Source organism: Vigna angularis, chromosome 2 (genome assembly GCF_016808095.1).
Source record: "Vigna angularis cultivar LongXiaoDou No.4 chromosome 2, ASM1680809v1, whole genome shotgun sequence".
Classification (NCBI taxonomy): Eukaryota; Viridiplantae; Streptophyta; class Magnoliopsida; order Fabales; family Fabaceae; genus Vigna; species Vigna angularis.
Window position 1 is genome coordinate 22684890 of NC_068971.1, and position 23199 is coordinate 22708088.

General features: G+C 34.0%; 1 protein-coding gene across 7 annotated transcripts in view; it reads left to right on the forward strand.

Annotated features, from left to right (window-relative positions):
* The first annotated feature begins 1417 nt into the window (after positions 1 to 1417).
* The window catches only part of LOC108328700 (chromatin modification-related protein EAF1 B), a 28176-nt gene continuing 6394 nt past the window's right edge, over positions 1418 to 23199 (forward strand). Inside the window, exons 1-20 of one of the 7 annotated variants that reach the window (XM_052873801.1) lie at positions 1418 to 1856; positions 3256 to 3444; positions 3549 to 3603; positions 3686 to 3783; positions 3919 to 5317; positions 5417 to 5536; positions 5674 to 5934; positions 6720 to 6893; positions 7488 to 7568; positions 7731 to 7788; positions 7884 to 8395; positions 8552 to 8605; positions 13849 to 13906; positions 14004 to 14200; positions 14298 to 14351; positions 14461 to 14541; positions 18069 to 18251; positions 18356 to 18475; positions 22607 to 22698; positions 22887 to 23099. In XM_052873801.1, coding sequence (XP_052729761.1) covers positions 3302 to 3444; positions 3549 to 3603; positions 3686 to 3783; positions 3919 to 5317; positions 5417 to 5536; positions 5674 to 5934; positions 6720 to 6893; positions 7488 to 7568; positions 7731 to 7788; positions 7884 to 8395; positions 8552 to 8605; positions 13849 to 13906; positions 14004 to 14200; positions 14298 to 14351; positions 14461 to 14541; positions 18069 to 18251; positions 18356 to 18475; positions 22607 to 22698; positions 22887 to 23099 — 3953 coding nt within the window. In that variant the 5' untranslated portion in view covers positions 1418 to 1856; positions 3256 to 3301. Of the gene's footprint in view, positions 1857 to 3252; positions 3445 to 3548; positions 3604 to 3685; positions 3784 to 3918; positions 5318 to 5416; positions 5537 to 5673; positions 5935 to 6719; positions 6894 to 7487; positions 7569 to 7730; positions 7789 to 7883; positions 8396 to 8551; positions 8606 to 13848; positions 13907 to 14003; positions 14201 to 14297; positions 14352 to 14460; positions 14542 to 18068; positions 18252 to 18355; positions 18476 to 22606; positions 22699 to 22886; positions 23100 to 23199 lie in introns of all 7 variants that reach the window. The other 6 variants (XM_052873800.1, XM_052873799.1, XM_052873802.1 and 3 more) reach the window with 6 other exon arrangements.

The following is a 23199-nucleotide window of genomic DNA, read 5'->3' on the forward strand; positions in this document are numbered from 1 at the left end:
TTACAAGTGTTAAATTAAAATTTTGCGAGATAAATTTATCTTATAATACCAAATAAAAAAAATTTTAATTAGCATCCCTTATAAAGAACTTTTTTACAAACCATCCCGCCATCACTTCAATTATCCTTATCACTAAAAGTAAACCTATGCAATGATAAGTAGAAAAGGTAATTAAGTAATAAAGATTGGTTAAAAATGAAAGAGGAGAGGGAAGAGAGGTGGCGGGAAGAGAGGAGTGAAGTTTATTTTAGGAAAGAAAATAGAAAAAATAAAAAAGAATGAATAATTTCAAATTATAAAAAAAAAATTTAAACTTTCCATGATAACAAACACTTTAAGATAGTCTAATGTAGTTAAACTCCTAACTCAAGTTAAGATACTGCTTTACTAACATTCCTAATGTCACATTCATTATCTAATTTTTTATGATAACATGTCTCTTAAAGTCAGTAGAAAACATAGTTACGAAAATGTACATAAAAAATCATTTAAGAATTATCAATTATTTTGATAGATTTTATATGCTTCACTTCATTCATTACTAAAACTACTTAATTACTATTATTATCATTTAAAATTGGATAATCCAACACTTCAAACTTTTTATCACAAACTACTTTAATTACCCTTATCACTAAAAGTAGACTAATGCAAGGTTTAAGTAAAAAATGAGAGGGGAGTAAGGTGATTGGTAGTGGAGGAATGAAGGATAATTTAAGAAATAAAAAAAGAAGTAAAAATAAAATAAAAAATTTCGAATTATAATTTTTTTTAAAACTTCAATTATTAAAGCAATATGTTCCAGGATGGAAAACATAAGATCCTTTTAATGTAATAAAACTTTTTATTTAAGATGCTGTTTTACTAACTTACTAATGTCTTATTCATCATATATTTACTTGGATAATCAACAATATTTATAAAAGTATAAATAAATAAAAGAAAATTATTTTAAAAAAATTATCAAGGATTTTCATGGAGTTCGCTCTCATCATTGATTACTAAAACTACTTAATTACTATTATTATTATTTAAAATTGGATACTCCAACACTCCAAAATTCTAATAATTTTAAGTTTATGATTCAAAATTTTAACAGATAAGTTTCACTGAAGGATGAACATAAAAGAATGTTAGTGATCTAGATTACTAAAAATTAGGCAATCCAATAATTTTTTTAGTTGATAATAATGAATTTTGGACTCTAATAATAATATTGTAATAAAGATATGAGAAAGATTATGTAGTTTTGGCGTATGACATCGTCGTCTTCGATGCAATAAAACGAAACCTAATAAATGAAAACCTTTGTCCTAATTGACAAGATCAGAAGCAAGATTAGAAGAACTAAACGAAATTAATTAAACCTATTTTGATTCTGAATCACACAAACTTCTGATGAAAAGAAAAAGTGCACAATAAAAAGCCCAAAATGAACGTCCATTTTCTTACGAGCCCTCTCCTCTGTGAATCATCGTGTTCATGCCCCAAAGCCCACAACACTCTACCAGAGGTTGCATAGTCCCTCTTTCTTTCTCTCACCCCGCAACATCATCAACGACAACCCGTAACACCAAAACGACCTTCCTCTTTCTACAAATTCTAGAGAGAGAAACTCAACGCAACCCCAATTGCTCGACCACGCAAACACACACTTCCTTGCCGAGGGAACAAAACAAAACAAAACCTTCTTCCATGGCTCTCACATTCGTTGCCTTACGCGTTAGGTTTTAGGGCAAATTCGCCATCGTTGCCCCTCTGAGCGAAGGGACCCTAATTTCCAAAACCCTAGGAGAGAGGAATTTCAACTCAGGACGCGCCTGAATTGTGCCCTAGGTTCCCATTTCCGCGTTCAGGTGCTATTTCTCGCCCTAATTGTTGTTTTATTGCCATTACTCGAAACCCTAGAATTGTGAAATTGGGGAAATTGCTGGAAATGGTCGAGGTTAGGGTTTCGAATGTTTGGGCGAATTATGGAGCGCTGTGTGTGCTATGCATTGTGTTAGAATGGAATGGCTTGGTGCCTCGAGTTTGTGTCTGCTAATGTGGTGCTGCATTGTTCTGTTAAAAAACTTGGTAGTTTTGGTTTTTAACACTTACCGGGTAGCAAATTAGAATGCCGGTGTTTAAGTGGGGAGCTAGTAATTTGAACTATACATGTGGGGATAGTTATCTCACTTTAAAAATTTGGAGGGAATAATTGGTGGCAACCTTTTCATGTATGTAATGGTTACCGAATATAGGTGTTAATGACTTTACGTTTCATTACTTTATTTTTACATGTTCCTATTATAATATTAGTTGGTATGTTTCTAATGGACGTGGTTGTGCTGTTAGTGTGGTTCTTATGTCTGGTCTCAAATTTCATGTCCCGTGCAAACATTTTAAGCTTGTGAGGTTGCCTTATTCTTTCAAAACCTGGACATATTCTGACTTTTCCTACAATTTGTTTAGTTGTATGTATGTTATTCTTGTCCTTTAAACTGTTCATACAATCTGGTGACTTATGTGAGGATAACTATGGTATTTTATTTCATTATGTAACTATGTTGTAGATACTTTCTAGCATGCATCTCAGAATGTTTTTGGGGGATTTGATTATAAGGTGAATTTTTCGATCGGGAAATGGTTTAGATAATTGTTTTTCTTCTTTGGTTACATCTCCTTTTTAAAGTTATACTTATATGTGGCTCATGTGGAATGATCATCACTTATCAATTGTCATTTATTCACTCAGTGGAAGCAGATGTAACCTTTGTGTTAAAAAAATTTCAGAATCTCAATTGCAATGGAAATGAAAAATTATATTCGATCGATAATATATGCTGCGAGTAATTAGTATATTCATCTTGAATTAAGATGGTTAACTGTTTTCGGAAAACTGTCTATGATCTCAACCATCCTAACCGATTTATTTTGTAATAAAAAATTGATCATAAACCCAATTGCAATGTTTGAAATTCAGGAGATCCAAGTTCTGAACATCGTATGTAACAGGCTTGCATTGAGTATGTCACATTTTCAATATGGGGGAATCTTTTTGATAGTGATTAATTCTTGCTAAAAAGTTCACTTATTTCAACTTGTTTTTAAATACGTTTGTACATCACAAGATGAAATTACTGTCTATGCTTCGAGTGTTGATTAATTGTTAGCGTTTCTAATGTTTGATCAGTGAGGAAATTTATAGGCCTTAATGGACACTTAGTACTTGGATCTACATCTTTAATTTGCTGTTTTTTCTAAAATTAGCAGATTCTTTGATAAATGGAAAGTGACATTCTTAGACATTAAGAGTGGGATGCATGGATGTAACTCAGGATCTGTCTTCCTTGTAAATGCTGAGGTTGATTCCATGGGAGGTGTTGTTGATGGCGGAGTTGGTATAGGTTTGAAAACCTCTCCGTGTCGAGTAGCTATTGAGAAGGCTCAGGCAGAGCTCAGGTGAAGGGAAAACTGTTTCTGCTCTTGCATTATTTTTCTGATTGTGTTTTTTGAGTGCCAATTTAATCATGTGCATGAAGAGTAACTCATGCATGTTGATACAGACTGGAATATGATGTTCGTGAAGAAAGAAGAAGGGAACTAGAATTTCTTGAAAAAGTAAGAAGATTTGTTCTTTTGCAATCTTGTATCAGTAGATTTTCTCTGTAAATGATGAGCTGCTTAACTGTTGTAATTTCAGGGAGGCAATCCTTTGGACTTTAAATTAGGGAATGCTGCTTCAGTTAGTGTTCAGTCTACTTCACTCACTGATCAGCACCAAGAGCAGTTTGTGACCAGGTTGGCAATTATTTTATTGTTTTTTCTTTTTATCACCAGTCCGAGTAAGTTGTTTATGAATATCTACTGCGTATTAATTCACTTAATGGTGTTCTATCACCTCCTTTTTCTTGTCCGCCTCCTAATATGATTCAGTGAAGCAAAAGGTAGTTTTGTATTGACTGCCTCCCCTCATGGTGACTCTGTCGACAGTAGTGCTAGACCAGGGGTCCCTTCTCTTAGTGAACCAAATACTGCTGATAACCTCTTACTTTTTGACGGTGAGAACGAGTTGCCTGAAGGAGAAAAGAGGTCTCTACATTCAACTAAAAGAACTAATATTGCTCCTTCAGAACAGTCTTCTCGAATTGGGGGGAGTCAGAATGCAAAGGAGACTGAAGATTCTGCTATTTTCCGGCCATATGCTCGAAGGAACAGGTCCAAACCAAATCATGGTCCTCGTGGGGCTTCAAGAGATGCTAAGGGATTGTTATCTGATACAAACAAACAGAAGGACAACAATGTGCTTTCTGTTTCTAAGCCAAAGCCTACAAGTTTAAATGGGGAGGTGCTTTCTAAAGATCCAACATCTAATAAATCAGTGGATAATGAATTGGATGGTGTCCAAGCATGTCAAACAGGTAGTGGCAGTGCTAGTGTTCCTGAGGACAAATTGGACAGTGCCGTGAATAAAAAATTTAAAGAAGATCAACGAATTATGCCTTCTCAAGATGATATTATACAAAATCCAGTTGTCTTGGCTTCTGGGGAAGCTAAAGCGGTTGGAGAAAGGGACCTGGGAGCATCAGTTGATCTTGAGCATGAGCCTTGTGCATCTACTAAACAACCTGGAAATGAATCTTGTTCTGGTCAACCAAATGGGTTTGGCAACATAAAAGTAGACAGGAAAGGTGTAGCAAATGGAGATACAAATTGCAGTGCTGCGTTAGGCATGAAGAATTTTGATTCGGAGTCTTCCTGTGCACAAACTAGTTTAGCTAGAGATGTAAATAATAATAACATGTGTAGTAATTCTAAAAATATTGATGCAAATGGAAATACTATGGAACAAACATCAGAATTTGAGAAGAAGCTGAATTTAACGGGCTATGAAGTTGTTAAAGAAGGAATTAATACCAATACTGGTGAAAGTGGTGCTACTTCCAACAATGAACATGCTACTGCTTATGTAAACCATTCTAGTAGTGGTAACATGGTCAAAAGTGAGGAAAACATCCTTACTAATGGTTCTTGCATGCAAAATAAGGTGAAAGATTCCTCCAATATTAAAGGACTGCCTCACAATGAAAGCAGCATATCAAATGCTGATAAAGAGGAAAGGGGTGTCCTGTTGGATCATCCTAATTGTATCAGGGAAGACAACTGTGAAAGACTTAAAGTTCCTACTGATGTTTCAATTTCAACTCCGCAAATTGCTCTTGTTGAAAAGGTTAATACTACTGCATCTGAATGTCAACCATGTTCCACACACAACTTGAAGTTACCAGACAAGGCTCATGAGGATTCTATATTGGAAGAGGCTAAAATTATAGAGGTCTTAAATTTTTGTTTTCATTTCTACTGATAATTGTTCTTGTAAATTTTATGGGTTTGTCAGTAAACTATAAACTTCTGACATCATATGTTAATGCAGGTCAAGCGCAAGAGGATTGCAGAGTTATCTGTTCGCACATTGCCATCACAGATCCATAGAAAATCTCACTGGGGTTTTGTCCTTGAGGAAATGACGTGGTTGGCGAATGATTTTGCGCAGGTTATATTCTCTAGGCCTACTTGAGATTCTCTGCTCTATCATAATTATAAGGACTTGAAGAATATGAACCTTTGTTATATCAAATTAATAACTGATTCTTGATACATCCTTTTATTCCCTCTAAATTGTGTTTGTAGGAGCGTCTTTGGAAGATAACTGCCGCTGCACAATTGTCTCAACAGGCATCTTTTGCTTCTCGGTTAAGATTTGAAAAACAAAGTAAACATCTTGGGGTGAAAATTTTGTCTCACAACATGGCAAAGGCTGTCATGCAGTTCTGGAATTCAATTGAGCACCATTTACTCAATGATGACCGTAACTGTGTTGATGGTTCAGTTAGTTCTTTGAACATTGATTCCAATGAAGCTTCTAGGGACAAGAGGAGCAATTGCGAGATGGTGCTGGTTATTTACATTGTTCTTTTACTGTCGTACTTTTAAATTAGTGTTTATTTTGGCTGGCCGCAAGATTGGCTGGTGTTGTGATAGGACTAAACTTATATACAATTGCAAACTCATTTAGTTAGTTGCTGTCGAGTGAATACCCTTTTAGAGTAAAGTGATGCTACAACAAACTATTCAATTGTTAACGGTTATTTTGCTTTTAGAAATGTACTATGATCATGTAAACTTGAAAGAGCAACCTAGATCTTATGCTTTGTGGAATCTTTAATGTAGTGCTTCAGATATAAAAATGGTTTAGATGAGTAGTTACTAGTGTTCTGGTTTATTGTTGATTTGTTTTATGTATCAGCTATTGTTTTCTGGATGAACTTTATTATACTTTATTTGACTAGGTACTCCTATTATTTCTCCTAATATTTGAAAGACTAAATTTCACAATATATTTTAGTGCTATTTGAAGATGTAGTTTAAGAACGTTCAGTATTAAAACATTTGTATAGTAGTTTTTATTATAGTATTCTTGGCCTTTTCAGTTTGGTTTGCTCATTGTAGTCATCCTTGTTGATGTATGTTTAATTGACATTATTTTTTAAAATTATTACATTATTTAGATTTAGAAGCATGTGAGTCTCGTTTCTATTGCAAGATTTGAATGTTTTTGTAGTGCTTATGATCTGGATGTTTCTAAATACTTCTAAATTTTCCCAGCTTTAGGTTTCAATAGTAATTATTTTAGGTATTGGTTACTGATGCTTAATTATTGGTGGTTTTGGTCACAGGATGAACAAACGACCACTAAACAGGCAGTACATAAGGTGCATAGTTATGCTGTGAGATTTTTAAAGGACAGTAGGTCTCGTGGAATTTCCAGTCAAGCAGAAGCACCGACAACACCTGACAAAGTATTGGACTTGGGCATTGTTGATATGTCATGGGATGATCATCTTACTGAAGTATGGGCCAAGTTACCTTATCCTTATTTGATTAGCTTATTAGTTTGTACGTTAGTGACCTTTCTCTTGTTTATTTTCACTTTTCTCCAAATCAAAATCTTGTCTTTGAAGTCTATTGAATGTTGCCATTTTAATATGATTTAATAGATGATTTTGTGGTTTACTTTCATTATTTGTTTGTTATAGTAAGCTATTTTCCTTTATCCAGACGCTTCTTTTACATGCTGTATGTATCACCCATGTGTTTCACTGTAAAATTAAATATTACTAATAATATAAAATGTGTTAAATTATGGATTTTTAAATTTAGTAGAGGAGATATTGTTATAAAAATGTCCAATTAAATGAGATAAAAAGTACTTGTAATGAGAAAATATTTATCTATAAATTGATGTAAATTGTTAAGGTAAACTTTACGAATATTAAATATGAACAATTATGACACCATTAATTCTTATAGTTATTGATTACTTTGGACTGAATAATTTATATATGGAATAGATGATTTTATGGTTTACTTTTTCCATTTTGTTTGTTATAGCTAGCAATTGCTTTTTACCTGGTCACCTCTTTTACATGTATCTTAATTTCCAGGAAAGCTTATTCTATACAGTTCCTCCTACTGCAATGGAAATGTACAGGAAGTCTATTGAATCTCACTTTCTACAATATGAGGTAGATTTATGCTCTTAAATGCTCTACTTTTGCTACCTTATGTTACCCAAAGGTTTAATGTTTCATGACTGCTGCTGATGTTTTACTAGTTTGAAGATACTTGGTGTCACTGTTGTTATTTTAATTCTTATTTATACTTTTGATGATACAAATTATCCTCAGAAAACTGGTAGTAGCATTCAAGAGGAAGTTGATACATCTATGTATGATACTGCAGCAGGTACTTTTGGGAATATTTAGATTATTTGATTTATATGTGCTTTGTCGATCATTCTGGAATCAATCACAATTTCTTTTCCTCAAATTTATATCTAGAGTTTGGGCATGAAGAGGGTGCATATGATGAGGACGAAGGAGAAACTAGCACTTATTATTTGCCTGGTGTATATGAGGGTAGTAGATCATCAAAATCATTGCACAAGAAACACAAAAATAGAATGAAGTTTTACACTCCTAAGCCCAGTGAAATTGGGACTGATTTGCCTTATGGGCATTATTCAACTGGAGCTCAACCATCCATGCTTCTTGGAAAAAGGTCATCAAGTTTAAATGTTGGAACAATACCAACAAAACGCATGCGTACAGCTTCTAGGCAGAGAGTTGTGAGTCCTTTTGCTGTGGTCTCTGGGACAATACAGGCTCAAGCTAAGACGGATGCTTCAAGTGGAGATACCAATTCCTTTCCAGATGACCAGAGTACTTTACATGTTGGACCACAGATTCAGAAAAGTGTGGAGGTGGAGTCGGTTCGAGAATTTGAAAAGCAATTACCTTATGATTGTGGAGAAACGTCAGTTAAAACCAAGAAGAAGAAGCCCAAGAATCTGGTAATCAAAATCTGTATTCATCTATATGTTTGCACACTTTTGGAACTTCTGGATATATATATATATATATATATATATATATATATATATATATATATATATATATATATTTTAATCTGTATTTCTGTTGTAGTTTCTTAACAGTTATATGTACAGGGTTCTGCATATGATCAGGGATGGCAATTGGATTCTGTTGTCCTAAGTGAACAGGTATTTTTTTAAATAATTTTCCACTTATGACATTACTTAAAAAGTGTACTTTAAGCTTAATTCAATTTTACCAAACTTCCTTATAAGATGAGGTTGATACCCACTTTATATATTACAATTTAGTTATATCCCTAGTTGATGTTAGATCTCCAATATACCTTTTCATGTTGATGATTGAACATTTTTAGTGTGGGAATAAATAGTTTTGGGTGGTGCAATAAGCCTAATAGTCCTTATTGGGATAAACTTACATATCATCGATCCTGTTTTATAGGAACAGATTCAACTACTGTTATTATTTGTGCCCAACCCAATGAACTATATCCGCATTTTGGAAGCCCAGGTGGAATAGTTAAACCTGTCCATCCTCTCAGTATTTACAATTGTTAGAGAAAAATGGGAGAATCTGTTGAGTGGTGCTGGAAGACACTTTGTTTCTTGAAATTTGGAAAATAATAATAATATTAAAATAACCTAAGATGAGAGGGGGAAAAAGTTGCATGTGAGGGCACATTGATGGGTGCTAGTGTTGGTGTTTGGACGGTTGGATAGGTTGGTGCAACACGATCTCAACCTTATGTGTGCCAAAGAAAATGATGGTAGCTGAAAACTGTCGGAAAACTCATTGGAGAAGGTACTGGAAGAATAAAAGTTCAGTTTGGAGAAAGGTTGGATAAAGAAAAACCTTGAGGTTTACCGGCTGATACAATTTTGAAAAAGGTTCTTGATACTAGTTAGAAAGGAGACTTTAAGCTAGACCTAACAAAATCAATTTGTTAGGCGAGATTTGAGCCTATATATTTTAATTTGGTCACATCTTTAGATGATGTGTGATCTCTAACAGTATTCATCTTTCCACTTAGCCATGATGAAACTTCACTTTTCTAATTCTGTAATTAGATTGATATGATGCATGGTACTTCAATTTGTGTCATGTATTGTGTTAGATTTGTATTCGTATGATAGCTTAGAATACTTTATTGATACTTATCAATAAAGTATCTAACGTATGAAGTAGTAATACTTTTATGATGATAATAATTTATAATTTTTTATTTTGACTATGTTTAATATATATGATTTTAATTTTGATTCACACAATGACAATCAGATATTTTTCATGTTTTTAAGAATTTTTGTACATTTTCCAATTTGTATATATCATGTATCATATCCTATTATTTTTAAAATAAGTGTATCGGCAAATTAGATCCTTGTTGTATCCTATACACTTATCACATTCGTGCATTATAGGGCAGAAGTAAATTGTATCTACAAACATGTCATTATATTAATGTGAAGTCTTGCGAGTGCTTCCAATTTATTTGATGTTTATGTTTCTCTATTATGTCATCATTATATTATGATGTTCCACTATAGTGGTTTGGGGTTGTCGGGTCTACTCTGTTTACATGGTTATCTAATTCTCTGATGGCATATATTGTTCTTCCTTTGTGTAAGCAAATATGTTTTTATAATTTGGTGTGTTTGGTTGGAATGTTTAACAATAACGAAGCTCTTATTCGATTAGGTGGGATTGGTTAGATAAATCAGCAGATGGCTATAGCCTTGACCATAGAGACTAAACTAAACTATTGATTGATTTTATTTGTTTTTTTTTTTCTATTCAGTGCTCCCCCAATATCTTCTTTTTTACAATCATGCGTACCATGTCCTCTCTTGTGTTGGCATCGTCTGTTTGTCACATTCTCATTTCTATTTCCACTTCTTCTCTTTTTTTAAAGCCAAACATTCATCAAACGAGACCTATCATTAGCAGGGGTATACATGTGATGACAGAAGAATATAGATGGGATGTGGGTACTGATGTAACTCACTCACCAAATGGTTATTACAAATTCAGTTGTAATCTGTAGAATAGATTTTTAGAGTGGGAGGGTGTTTTTATAGGCTTCATTGGGAGGGTTTCTAGGCACTTTGGAATTGCTCCTAGTTTTTCACATTCTCTTTCTCTCGGATCCCACTGATCTGGAGGAGTCATCATAGAAAAATTGTCATTCTTTGTTCTCAATATCTAAATTTCTCCAAATTACCTGTTGGTTTTATCAATTCACTACCAATAGTATAATGAAATGTATACTAGTATGGTAAAACTTTCCCGTGGACTTGATGTGTACTTTGTGATCACAAATAATGATAATGCCTTTCCTCATCTTTACGGTTGGAAGTTCCACATCGACTAGAGATAAGGCCAATTCATAGTTTATAAGTGGGTGCAAACCTCACTCTACAAGCCGGTTTTGTGGGGTTGAGTTAGCCTTAAAGGCCACTTCTAACATAGTATCAGAGCCATGGTTAGAGTCTATCCTAGCGATATTTGTTGTTTGTTGGGCATATTGTTCCACTCGTTATCGGGCCGCTATCGGACCACCCATTAAAAATGTCTAATTCCACGCTCGAGATGTATATACCTCGACGTGAGGGGGGTGTGTTGGAAGTCCCACATCGATTAGAGATAAGGTCAATTCATAGTTTATAAGTGGGTGCAAACCTCACCCTACAAGCCGGTTTTGTGGAGTTGAGTTAGGCTTAAAGTCCACTTCTAACATTTACCATTTGTCCTTGTCTTTTGTGTAGCCTGTTTGCTAATTTCCTCCTCTTTGTAGTATTGATCCCAATTATTTAAACAGGGATTTGTGGTATGACATTTTCTTTACTTTTTACTTCGTAGTCAAATTTCCTCATCCCTTCCTAAATTGCAATGAATATACTGTTTTATACTTCTACTTAAGTGAAAACTCTTTGTGTGTAATTTGGTTGGAACATTATGCCTAGATTGTTGAGAATGTGTCAACAGTTCAGGGGTTGGTTATGGATAAGAATAGATGTTTGGCTTGTATTTGGCGAAAAATCAACTGCCCTAAGATTTCTTGAGGTTATGTTTGAGTTGAGGATTTCGAAATGGAAAATTTTGGATAGTTTTAAGTGGCTGTTTAATTAGAAATGAAAATAGAAACAGTGAAACCGGAATGCCATAATCTTTTTTTTCACTGTTTTCTATATAAATATTTGATGATAGAATACAGCATTTTTGTAATTAAAGGGAAAATAAAATAGTGAAATCTGAAGGCATTTGTTTCGAGTCAATAAATATTTTTATATAAATAATCTTTTTTTTTCACTGTTTTCTATATAAATATTTGATAATAGAATACAAAATAAAATGGCATTTTTGTAATTAAAGGGAAAACAAAATAGTGAAATCTGAAGGCATTTTTTTCAAGTCAAATAGCTCCTAAGTAAATCCTTTCTTTGTTTGGGGTGGGAGTTGAAATTACGGGAGGAAAATGGGGATTGTCTTGTAAACCTTCAATCACATGCATTTCGCTTCTGCCAAAAATTCCTCTTCAAATACACTTTTTTACTCTCTGTTGTCTTATAATTCTTTTCCATTCCAACTCCCAAACATAGCCTAGGTATGTGGAGAGACTTGGTAGCTTAGCTCCATTGATGTTTTTCTGCTGCTTTACTTTGTGTTTTCTTTTGATGATGGGGATCTATTATCCTTCGAATTCCTTGTACTTTCTGTCCATTATGATTAATTTTTTAACCCTTCTTATCCTCTGATATGAAGAACAAAGGATTAAAAGAAAAGTTAACATGAAACTGAAAATAATGTAATAAATATGGAAAGAATAGATAAGCATTCTATTTCATTATCGTCTTCCTGTTTGTAGTTTAAAACAGAAATTCATAGTCATCAATTTCGATGTTTAGTCTCTCCACACACAGGTAAATCTTTTGCTGAAAATTTAGAGCTTCCTTTTTCTCCGTAATATATTATGGGATAGCACAGTAATTGTCAAAAGTTTGGAACTGTGATTTCATTGAGGTGAACTGAAATTTGGGGGATGATACTTCTGAAGTTTCACATTTGGTCTGTGAATGATTGGTGATGGAAGACGGATTGGAATTTAATGGTATTATGTTTCATCTTTTGGATTGGTAAGATGAGGATGGAATATAATTGAATCTGGTGAAACCTATCCCAATTTGGGAGGAGTGAGATGAAGCTAGCTAGAAGTCTCTCTTTGTACAATTATGAAGTTACAGTTCTATCTTTACCCTAATTATCAATGAATTGTTTCAGCCCAACATTTCTTCTTTGCTCTTTTTCCTCTATTTTTGACACTTCTCACCTTGCTTGCTCTCAACTATTTTAGTGTATTTCAATGACACATATGTGCCTGTTACCAATATTATTATATTTTTCAATTTTCAATGTGGGAAAAATCCAAATTATATTAAAAATTAAAATTTACCTAGGACCCTAATTTATATCTTGGATTACTTATTAAAATTATTTTCATTTTTTTATCTAAGTAATTGGTATTTTTAAAGTAAAGATGATACGGAAATAAAAAGGTTATCACTAATTTCATCAAAAACGATCAAGAACAATGTTTTCCAACCAAGACTAGTCATTGAACAAGTAAAACATTGGTTCAAGGTTCAGCCATGGTCAAACTGGTATGGAAAAAATAAAACTAATAATTAAATAATGTGTAAAATAATATTAAAAGAAGATAATACCATACCTTTATAATTCTAACAACTAAAACATAACTGTATAGTTTTTAGCATTTAAAGTACATACAAAAGCTGAAATAAAATATCTTATGAGACTTAATTGTTAACATTAATTAACAATGTTAAGTATAGGTTTAGAATAAAATTATTAGATTGATTTTCCTTCTTCTTTTTAACAGAAAATCAAAATGTTGTATTAAGTTTTTTCCCATTATCTTGGGAATTGTGGTTTTTTTTACCAGATTTACTGATGTTTTAGGGTTTTCCGTTTCTTTGTATGGTTTTTCTCGGAGTCTATTTTTATGGTTTGTTTGAGCTTGTCACTGGACTGGTTCACCAGTTTTTGTGACAGTTGGTTCGGTCTAGTTTTAAAAAATTTGATCGAAAACTTTATTTCCATTCCATTGTAAAATGTTTTCACAATGAAATCAATGTTATTTTCCATTAGGTTCTGTTTCACCCATTCCAATTTTACCCGATTTCTTTCATTTCATTTCCCTCTTACCAATTAAAATAAAATGGATAATTTCTACTGGGAAAAGTGGTTGCATCAATAATGTCTAGATTGGTATGGTGTTTTTACCGTGTAATGCTCAATTTTGCTTTGGTAGATATATTGGAAAACTTTACATTTGTTCTCAATATTTTCTACAGTACTTATCCTGTGGTGTTTTAATGTATTCATAATGCAGAGGGATCATTCTAAAAAGAGATTGGATAGTCATAACATTGAATCTAATGGAGTTAGTGGTAAGTTGCCTTGTTATCTGTAGCACTTTTATTTGTTTTCCTTGGTCAATATTATATTTTTACCATGTTTGACGAAATCAACTGTCCTGTTTTGCAGGTTTGTATGGGCAGCATAGTGTGAAGAAGATGAAGACATCAAAGCAATCCCTTGATAATTTTGACAATGTTGCCCCAATAACTAATTCTATTCCCTCCCCTGCTGCTTCACAAATGAGTAACATGTCTAATCCAAGTAAATTTATTAGAATCATTAGTGGTGGACGAGATAGGGGCAGGAAAGCCAAAGCACTCAAGGTAAGTTTGTTCGGAACAAAGATGGTTGTGTGGTGGCAAAGTGTCTCCTGTCACTGTACTGATATATTTATTTTTCTTTTTGTTTTACTGATTATAGGTTTCAGCGGGACAGTCTGGTTCTGGAACTCCATGGTCACTATTTGAAGACCAGGTTGTTTGTTGTTCATAGTTATCTCACTTAACTCTAATGTCCTTTTTCGTAATACATATTTCAACATCATGACATACATTAAGTGGGTATCTGTTCTTATCTGTTGCAGGCTCTTGTTGTCTTGGTGCATGATATGGGTCAAAACTGGGAGCTTGTTAGTGATGCTATCAACAGTACTATACAATTCAAGGTATTTTATTTGCTGATATAGTTAATCAGATAGGAAAGGTTCTATGATTGCAGGACATAAATAAATCTGCAATTGTCTTCTATTGTTGTTACATTCTATCACACAAGTTTTTATTTTAAAATATAATGCCTGTTTTTATTGTTATTCACCAAGATGGGAAAGCTCAGAGATTCAGTGTCTCTCATTTAATGCTGAGTAAGAATCGTGCTGTTAAAGAATGGTTATGGCCACCATGGTGGTAGGGTATGCCATCTTGGAGTGTCTCTTCCATTTTCCATGTCACTTTTAATAGCATCATCTGCAATTAATGTCAGCATGATATTCGTGTGGTGTCAATTGCATGTGTGCGGCAGCTATTACATAAGCTATAAGATTTATCAAGGAAAAATAAATTGTTTGGGTACCAAAGGCCCAATATTAACCGTAAGATCTAAGAAAAGAAGTTTGTGCCATGTTTAACAAAACCCTAATAGAAGTCTTGTATTCTTGAGATACAAAACTATGACCCACTAACCTAACACTTGTGCCTCAACAACTGTGAGGAGTTCTTCAGAGATAACCTCAGCAAAGCAACAATCATCTCCATTAAAATTGATTTTTTTTTTTCAAATTTTATTTTGCTTAATTAGTAATTTGGTCCCTATATTTAAGCCTTTGATTCATTTTACTCCATATATATATTTTGACTCAATTGAGTCTATTTTTTTAAAAGATGTGGTCTAACCTAACACTTGTGCCTCAACAACTGTGAGGAATTCTTCAGAGATAACGTCAGCAAATTAACAATCATCTCCATTAAAATTGATTTCTCTTTTTCAAGTTTGGTCCTTCTTTGATTCGTTTTAGTCCATATATATTTTTTGACTCAATTGAGTCTATTTTTTTTAAAAGATGTGGTCCCCTATTTTTTTAAAAAGACTCAATGTGGTTCGGTTAGGTTTCTTTGTGTCAAGAAACCTAGATACTATCTCAGAATAAATAATCACAACAGATTTATGAATCCTCATAGTGAGGAAACAATTTTATTGAATGGAAATACACAATCAACAGCAGTCAAGGGAAAACATTCCCTTACATAGGATGGATCCTGTTTCTGTAATAAAACACTCAACAACCACCAAAATATGCACCCCCTCCTTAAAAGACATAAATGAAACCATAACAAACAAAGGAAACCATCAACTACCAAAGAAAAACTACCCCTAACTGTTATGAAACTCCTCCTAACTCCCCCAACCACCTCTTACTAACTGCCATGTTTATTTATTTCTGATGTAAACCTATCAGGTTCGTTATGTTAAAATGGTGTTAACTCGTTTGCAAGGTGTTGTAACAAAATCAGGGTGACCTTTTACCTTGGATCTCCTTTGTTTTTTTTTTCTCCCTCCTCTTCCTTCACCTCCTTCCACCTCTCTTCACTTCCCACCACCTTCCTCCACCTTTCTCAATCTCCCTCCACCTTTCTCCAGCTCCTTCCATCTCCCTCCACCTCTACTACCTTCCAAACGCAAGGTTGGCCAGCCTAAACCTAAATCAGAAAGGCCTCAAACAGATTGAATTCAACAAAAAGTTGCTAGATGCTGGGATGGAGGAAGGTCGTGGGAGGTGATGAGAAAAAAAGCCCTAGGGGTTATAAGGGAGATGATTTAGATTTTGACATGTGACGCTTTCAAATGGCGTTAATGTCAATTTAATGGATTTAACGGAAGATACTATATTGAGTCATTCCAAAAATAATGAGGATTCAATTGAGTGACAAAAAATTATAGGGCCAAAATGAATTAAAGGCTAAAATATAAGGACCAAATTACTAATGAAGCCTTCTATTTTCTTTTGGTTGTTCTCTACTTCTACTCATTTTTTCCCCTTTATTTAATCTGTTCTTTTCTTTGCTTTTCTTACGGATGAACATTAGTTGGTTTGGATCTAGTTCAGGGAATTTTTTTATTTATTTATTTGAGCCTGTCAATTTTAGTTGGTTCTGCTCAGATTATTTTTCCCCCCTTATTTGTGTCTCCAACTCAAACCGGGCCAATCTGTCTATGGTTGGATTGTCTTCTCAAATTTATTTCTAAAATAAAAAAAATGAAAATATATGTTAATTAAGAAATTGACTAAGTGTGATGTGTGAACTGAAAATTGAAAAATTTAAATAAATAGGGGAAGACTATGCTTTAAAGTCTAAAAGACTTAATTTAAAGGTTAATAATAAAAATATAAAGATATTTTTAATTTGGTGGATTGCATTTGTTTGGGTTTTCCAAATCAAATTCCGAGATCCAAATCAAATTGACAGAATTACATTATTTCAATCCTATTCTAACCAATGTTCCAAACCCATCCGTGGTTTTGTTTCATTAGGTTCAGATAGTCAATAGTAGGTCCAAACCCAATTGACGGAAGTTCATCACTTCATTCCCATTCTAACCAATGTTCCAAACCCATCCGAATTTTTTGGTTTGTTTTCATTGGGTTCTGGTAGTCAATAGTGCATGTAGTGGCCACTATTGCGATGGAGTGATGCTGCATTGTGATGAAGACTTCATGGCATCGTGTCTTGAAGCAGAGTGTGGGATGAGATAAGGAGCTGTTTAGGTTTTTGGATCTGAAATTTGGGTGAAAATCTGAAAAAGACCTCACTTTTAAATTCTAGTGAGGGTAGTTTTGGGTATTTGCATTCCTTTTGAGTTTTACTATACGCCTAAAGCACCCCTGTGCAGAATCCATAGATTTGATAACTGACTTCTATGCAATCTCTCCAACGACCCAGCCTCCTTCTGTCCCTAATCCGCTCAGCTTTGTTCTCCGGTGTACCATTACACTATGGTGATCCTTCAGTTTTTTTTTTCCTCGATGTTTTTTTTTCTTATGAATATAAAGTCTGAACCATTACAGTTTATATTCCCCAGTCTTTGCTCTGTGGACCCCCTTTACTTGTTTTCCTTTTAGAAACTGTTTAGACTTAATGTTCAGAAGGAAAAAAAATGAAAATCTGAAAAAGAAAAGAAAGGAAATAAAATAGAAAAGAACAATGAAACTGAAGGAGGATATCTATCATCATTTGTGCATGGATCATGTTAGTTTTCAATTTTGTAGACTTTATATACGTTAATAATAAAGAAAGGAAAGAAAAAAAGAAAAATAAAAATCGGCAATAGGATAGTATGATTGTGAATGGATTTTTAATTGTTTTTCTGTTTTTGAAATTTTATATGTATATATATATATATATATATTATTAATTATTTAATATATTTAAAAACTATTAGCATAGTGGTTATCCTGCTATCCATACTCTGCTAGCTGGGAATGGAAACTATGATTAGGTTATTGGATTGATCCAAATCCTTAGTCCAATAAACATTTAGGGATTGATGGTGGTGGTATCTTCCACCAGATAGTGGAGTGGAGTGGTCTACGCCAAAATCATTGTTTTCATTCCCAAATTGTGGTATTGTCCAAATATATCGGAAGGAGAAAATAGAGAATTCAGAAGTGTTCTTTCTTTTCTCTCCTTTATTTTTCAGGTTTCTTTTTCATGGGTCTGTAATTCAATTTTGCAATATTTCCAGTGTATCTTTCGGAAGCCAAAAGAGTGCAAGGAGCGTCACAAAATTTTGATGGATAGAAGTGCTGGGGACGGTGCAGATAGTGCTGAAGACTCAGGATCTTCTCAGTCTTATCCATCTACACTGCCTGGGATTCCACAGGCATGGATACTTCTATTATTTATTTCATGCTATGCCTTAACATATTAGTGGATCCTCATTGTTGGAAAAGTTTTCAACTTTGGTTGGTTATTTTCTATCTTTAGCAGGGCAGTGCCAGGCAGTTGTTTCAGCGTTTGCAAGGACCAATGGAGGAGGATACTCTGAAGTCTCATTTTGATAAAATTATCAAGATTGGGCAGAAGCAACGTTTCAATAGGAATCAGGTTTTAAGCAAAAGCTTTTATGTTAGGTGGTTTCTAATGTGCAAGACATTTGAAGATGGTATTTATTATACATCAATAACATTTATGACCAATTAAATCAGAGGATTAGTGGTTAATTCAATCAACAATGATGAACTTAATTGATTACAGTAGAATTTTTGTGAGTCAACTTCAATTGAACACTAGTTGCAGTTTAATGAAAGTGACATTCAGATCTAGTTTTATTACAGCTTATGATTTGAAAACTAGACTGGACTGGTTGGTTCAGCTGGAAATCTGGTCATGCATCCAGTCCAATTAGACCAGCAAACCTTCCTGTGAATCAACTGGTTTAAACCACAATAAATTTATATAGTCTTCTCACTATTTTTCAATTATGAGTTTATATCGTGGTGTTTTCTTTTTAAAATTTAGATTCAAACTAAGATGACTTAAGATTCAAACTGAGAGAGAATATATTTTTAGAGGGCTTAAATGACCGCTCTCACAATCTTTTACTTTATAATGTAAAAATTGATACAAGAATACATGGAAGATTAAGGGAACTACCCTAGACACCTAGGTGCAAAACTAGGTACGATTGTAGGTACAATTGATAGATGTATCCAACACTCCACCCTTTATGCCTAGACTTAATGATAATACATAGATGTAACACTCTCGTGAAGCATACAAATTATATGTACCATGCTTGGAATAAAAGCTCAATCTTAATTCTCCCTAAGGACTTGGTAAGCATATTTGGAAGTTGGTCATTTGATCCAACAAACTCAATACAAATTTCCTTGGACAACAGTTTTTCCCGAACAAAATGGTAGTAAATTTCTATGAGTTTAGTCCTCTCATGAAACACTGTATTTAATTTAAAGTGGAGAGTAGTTTGGTTGTCACAATACATCTTCATGGTCTGAATTTCACAGTAATTAAGTTCTTGAAGAAATTGTTTTACCCTTGAGTTTACAAGTAAGAGACGCCATTGCCCAATATTCAACTTTAGTAGTTGCTCGGGCCACTACATTTTTGCTTCTTACTTTTCCATGAGATAATATATTCTCCAAGGAAGACACAATATCCCGCATTAGAATGTATGTCAATAGGGGAGCCTCCCCATTAGCATCATAGTACCCCCGAGACTTGAACATTTCCTTTATCTTCTTATATCAAACCTTGTCTTGGAGCCTTCTTGAGGTACCTTAAAATACGAATGATGGCTTTCCAATGGCCAATACATGAAGCCTGCATAAACTGACTAACCACTCCAACTGTAAAAGATAGATCAAGCCTCGTAATAGTAAGATAAATTAACTTTCCAACTTGCCGCCTACATCTTCATGGACTAGGGAATGATTCACCTTCTTCCGTCATTAGTTTTTGATCCCGGTCCATAGGACTATCTATTGGCTTATAATCAAGCATACCTCTCTCTTGTTAGATGTCAAGAGTGTACTTCCTTTGAGAGATTACAACCCCATTTTTTGATTGAGCTACCTCAATACCCAAAAAATATTTGAGACTTCCAAGATCCTTGGTTTGAAAATGTTTGCAGAAGTACTCCTTCAATTGAGAAATTCTAGCAACATCATTTCTTGTAATGACTATATCATCAATATAGACTATAGGTAAATACATTTCCCAATAGGTGTATTATAATAAACTAAATGATCTGCTTCCTTGAATTTTAGCCCAAAAGTTTGAACAACTAAGATGATTTTACCAAACCAAGCACGTGGAGATTGCTTGAGGTCATAGAGAGAGCAACACAACTTACGAACCTTACCAAATTCCTTTGCAAGATCGCTATGTAGAAAGGCATTTTCAATATTCAATTGATGGAGTGGCCAATGACGAATTGCTGCCATGGCAAAGAAGAGGTAAATAGTAGTCATCTTGGCCACTAGAGAGAAAGTATCACTATAATCTCGACCATAAACTTGAGTGTACCCTTTTGCAACTAATCAAGCCTTGAGACGAGGGAGAAGAATTTGAAGTAGAGGATTGACCTTGTTCTTGAATAACTAGACCATCCATTGAGGTCCTGTGTTGAAGGAGATCAATAGGTGGTGAGGATTGTCCAGGAGGACTCTAATAAAGACTAGAATTGGTTGAAACACCTAGAAATACAAGACTTAACCATTGGTATAGGAATAACTTGCTATATGACAAGGACATCTTGAACAAACGGAGAGAAATAAGGAGTTTGTTCAAAGAATGTAACATTGGCAGACATATAGTACTTCTTGGTTTTAGGAGAGTATCATCAATACCATTTTTGAAGTCGAGAATAACCCAAGAAGATGCACTTGATTGCAGACAGGCTGGAGACATGTCATGAACAAAGCAAATACTACCAAACACACGAGGAAAAATGTGAAATCGATGATCATTTGGAAAAATAATTGTAAAAGGAACCTTATTATTGAGAGAGGAGGATAACATCCTGTTAATAAGAAAACATGCAGTTTGGATGACATCTCCCCAATGAGGGACAGGATATTTGCACCAAGCGATAGGGTATGAGTAGTCTCAACTAAGTGTCTATTTTTTCTTTATGCGGTACTATTTTGCTGCGGTGTGTGGGGGGACAAGTAGATTGATGTAATATGCTATGTGAACTCAAGATAGTAGAGAAGTTGGATGATAAATACTCTTTGACATTATCACTTCTAATTATGATTACTTGACCGAATTGATTCTTGATTTTACTCAAAAGATGTGAAGATGGACAACAATTCAGTAGAGTCTTTCATAAGATAATAGATGTTTCCTCCTCAATAATATTCAATAATATTTATCACTAAATGTAACAAAATACTTAAAACAAAAAGAAGAGACTCGACTAGATCCTCATATATCATAATCAATAATAGAAAAACTAGAATTACATCTTAATTCAAAACTAGGTACGATTGTAGGTATAGCTAATAGATGTTTCCAACACTTTACACCCTATGCTTAGACTTAATGATAATACATAGATGTAATTATTCTAACAAGATGTTCTGTTTCTTTGATAATATTTGTATCTATTTTCAATTTTTTTTAACATAGGTTCAACAATGATTCAATGAGAGTTGGACATTGATTATTGAACAATTGTCTTGATTGGTTCTATTACCTGTTCAGTTGTAAAACCATTATTAACATTCTTGTCAAGAACTTGTTCTGTGATTTTAGAAATCTGTGCTTGCATAATCTACCTTTACATTTGACCATTCAAATTTTTTATAATTTCATGCTTTGTTATTGTTGGGAGCCAAGAACAGAAAAAAAGAGAGAAATCTCTCGGCCTCTACTTTATACTGGATTTCTCCTTTTACAAAGAACTATTTGTCAACTTACAAATGATAACAGATTTGAATGCATTCCCTCTCATATGCTCCAATTTGTTCATTAGTTACTACAACAAACTAATATTCTAACTATCCTTTCTTGGTCTTCCTCACAATGCTAAGAATACTCTGTGCATCCCAACAGTCAACTTTTCTTCTCAAGGTTGAATGGAGCCAAATGATAACAGATAAATTGCATGATACTTTTTCCCCAAACCTTACGTGTGCAGTATTGCATGATTGCATTTTCATCCCAAGACACATCTTCTGTCGAAAGATTGTCACTAAAAGTCAACTGAAAACCACTGCTGTTACCCTGTTATTTTTCCCTCATCTGAGTTCAGTGTCGGGCCAAATTTGCTCATGATTGGGCTCAATGCAGCTTCAAATAAAATTGTGCTGGGTAAAGTTGTTACACTTGATTCTGAGTGTTGTTTGAGGTCCACTGCTCGAGTTACAAATAAATCCAATTCAGGCTTTTGGGGGTTTCTGATTTGAGACTCAAGACCAAGTCTTCCTACTTATTTATTACTTTCTCAAACAAACTAATATCCAGCTATCCTAATTAACTTCCCCTTCCTGCTGTTGTAAGGTTAACCTTTTGAGAATTGGCCTTTGCCATATCTAATGATTTATTTCCTGGATGATTCCAAAAGTGCAGTTATTTCTGAGGATGTTGGACATTTAATTGTAACTGTCGTTTTTATAATCATAAACTTTTTGTTAACCATTTTATTTCCTGTCCCCTTCCCTTCTTTCAATTTCTGACTACTAATTTGAAATGCCTTTTGTTTGTATGTAGAATGATAACCAACCATTAGTACCTGTCCATAATTCGCATGTGTTTGCTCTTTCCCAAATCTGTCCGAACAACTTGAATGGGAGTATTTTGACGTAAGTTGTGTTTGTTTTGTGGGGGTGGGGGTGTACTTTGAAGTTTGAAATTTTGAATATTATTAAATTACTGTTTATTCTCATTTAGCACAGCATGTCTTGTCTACTAATTTTCACATTCGGGCTGTACATTGTTTTTTCTAGCACAACTGCTCTAGTATTTTAATCATATTTGATTTCTGGTAAAGGCCACTTGATCTTTGTGATTCAAATCAAACAAGCCCAGATGGTCTGTCCCTTGGTTATCAAGGATCTCATACTGGTGGTTTACCAATGTCAAATCATAGTTCTGTTCCTCCTGTGCATCCTTCAGCTGGGTTGAATTCATCTATTCCATCATCTTCTGGTGTGAATCTTGGCAGTAACTTATCATCTTCTGGTCCATTGGGGGCCTCTGCCAGGTTAGAATATTTTATAACTAGAGTTTCTTGCTGTCCAATTATTAAATGTTGGAATATTAGTTATCAGTTATTCAATGTTTGGGAATCACATGTGTTTTTA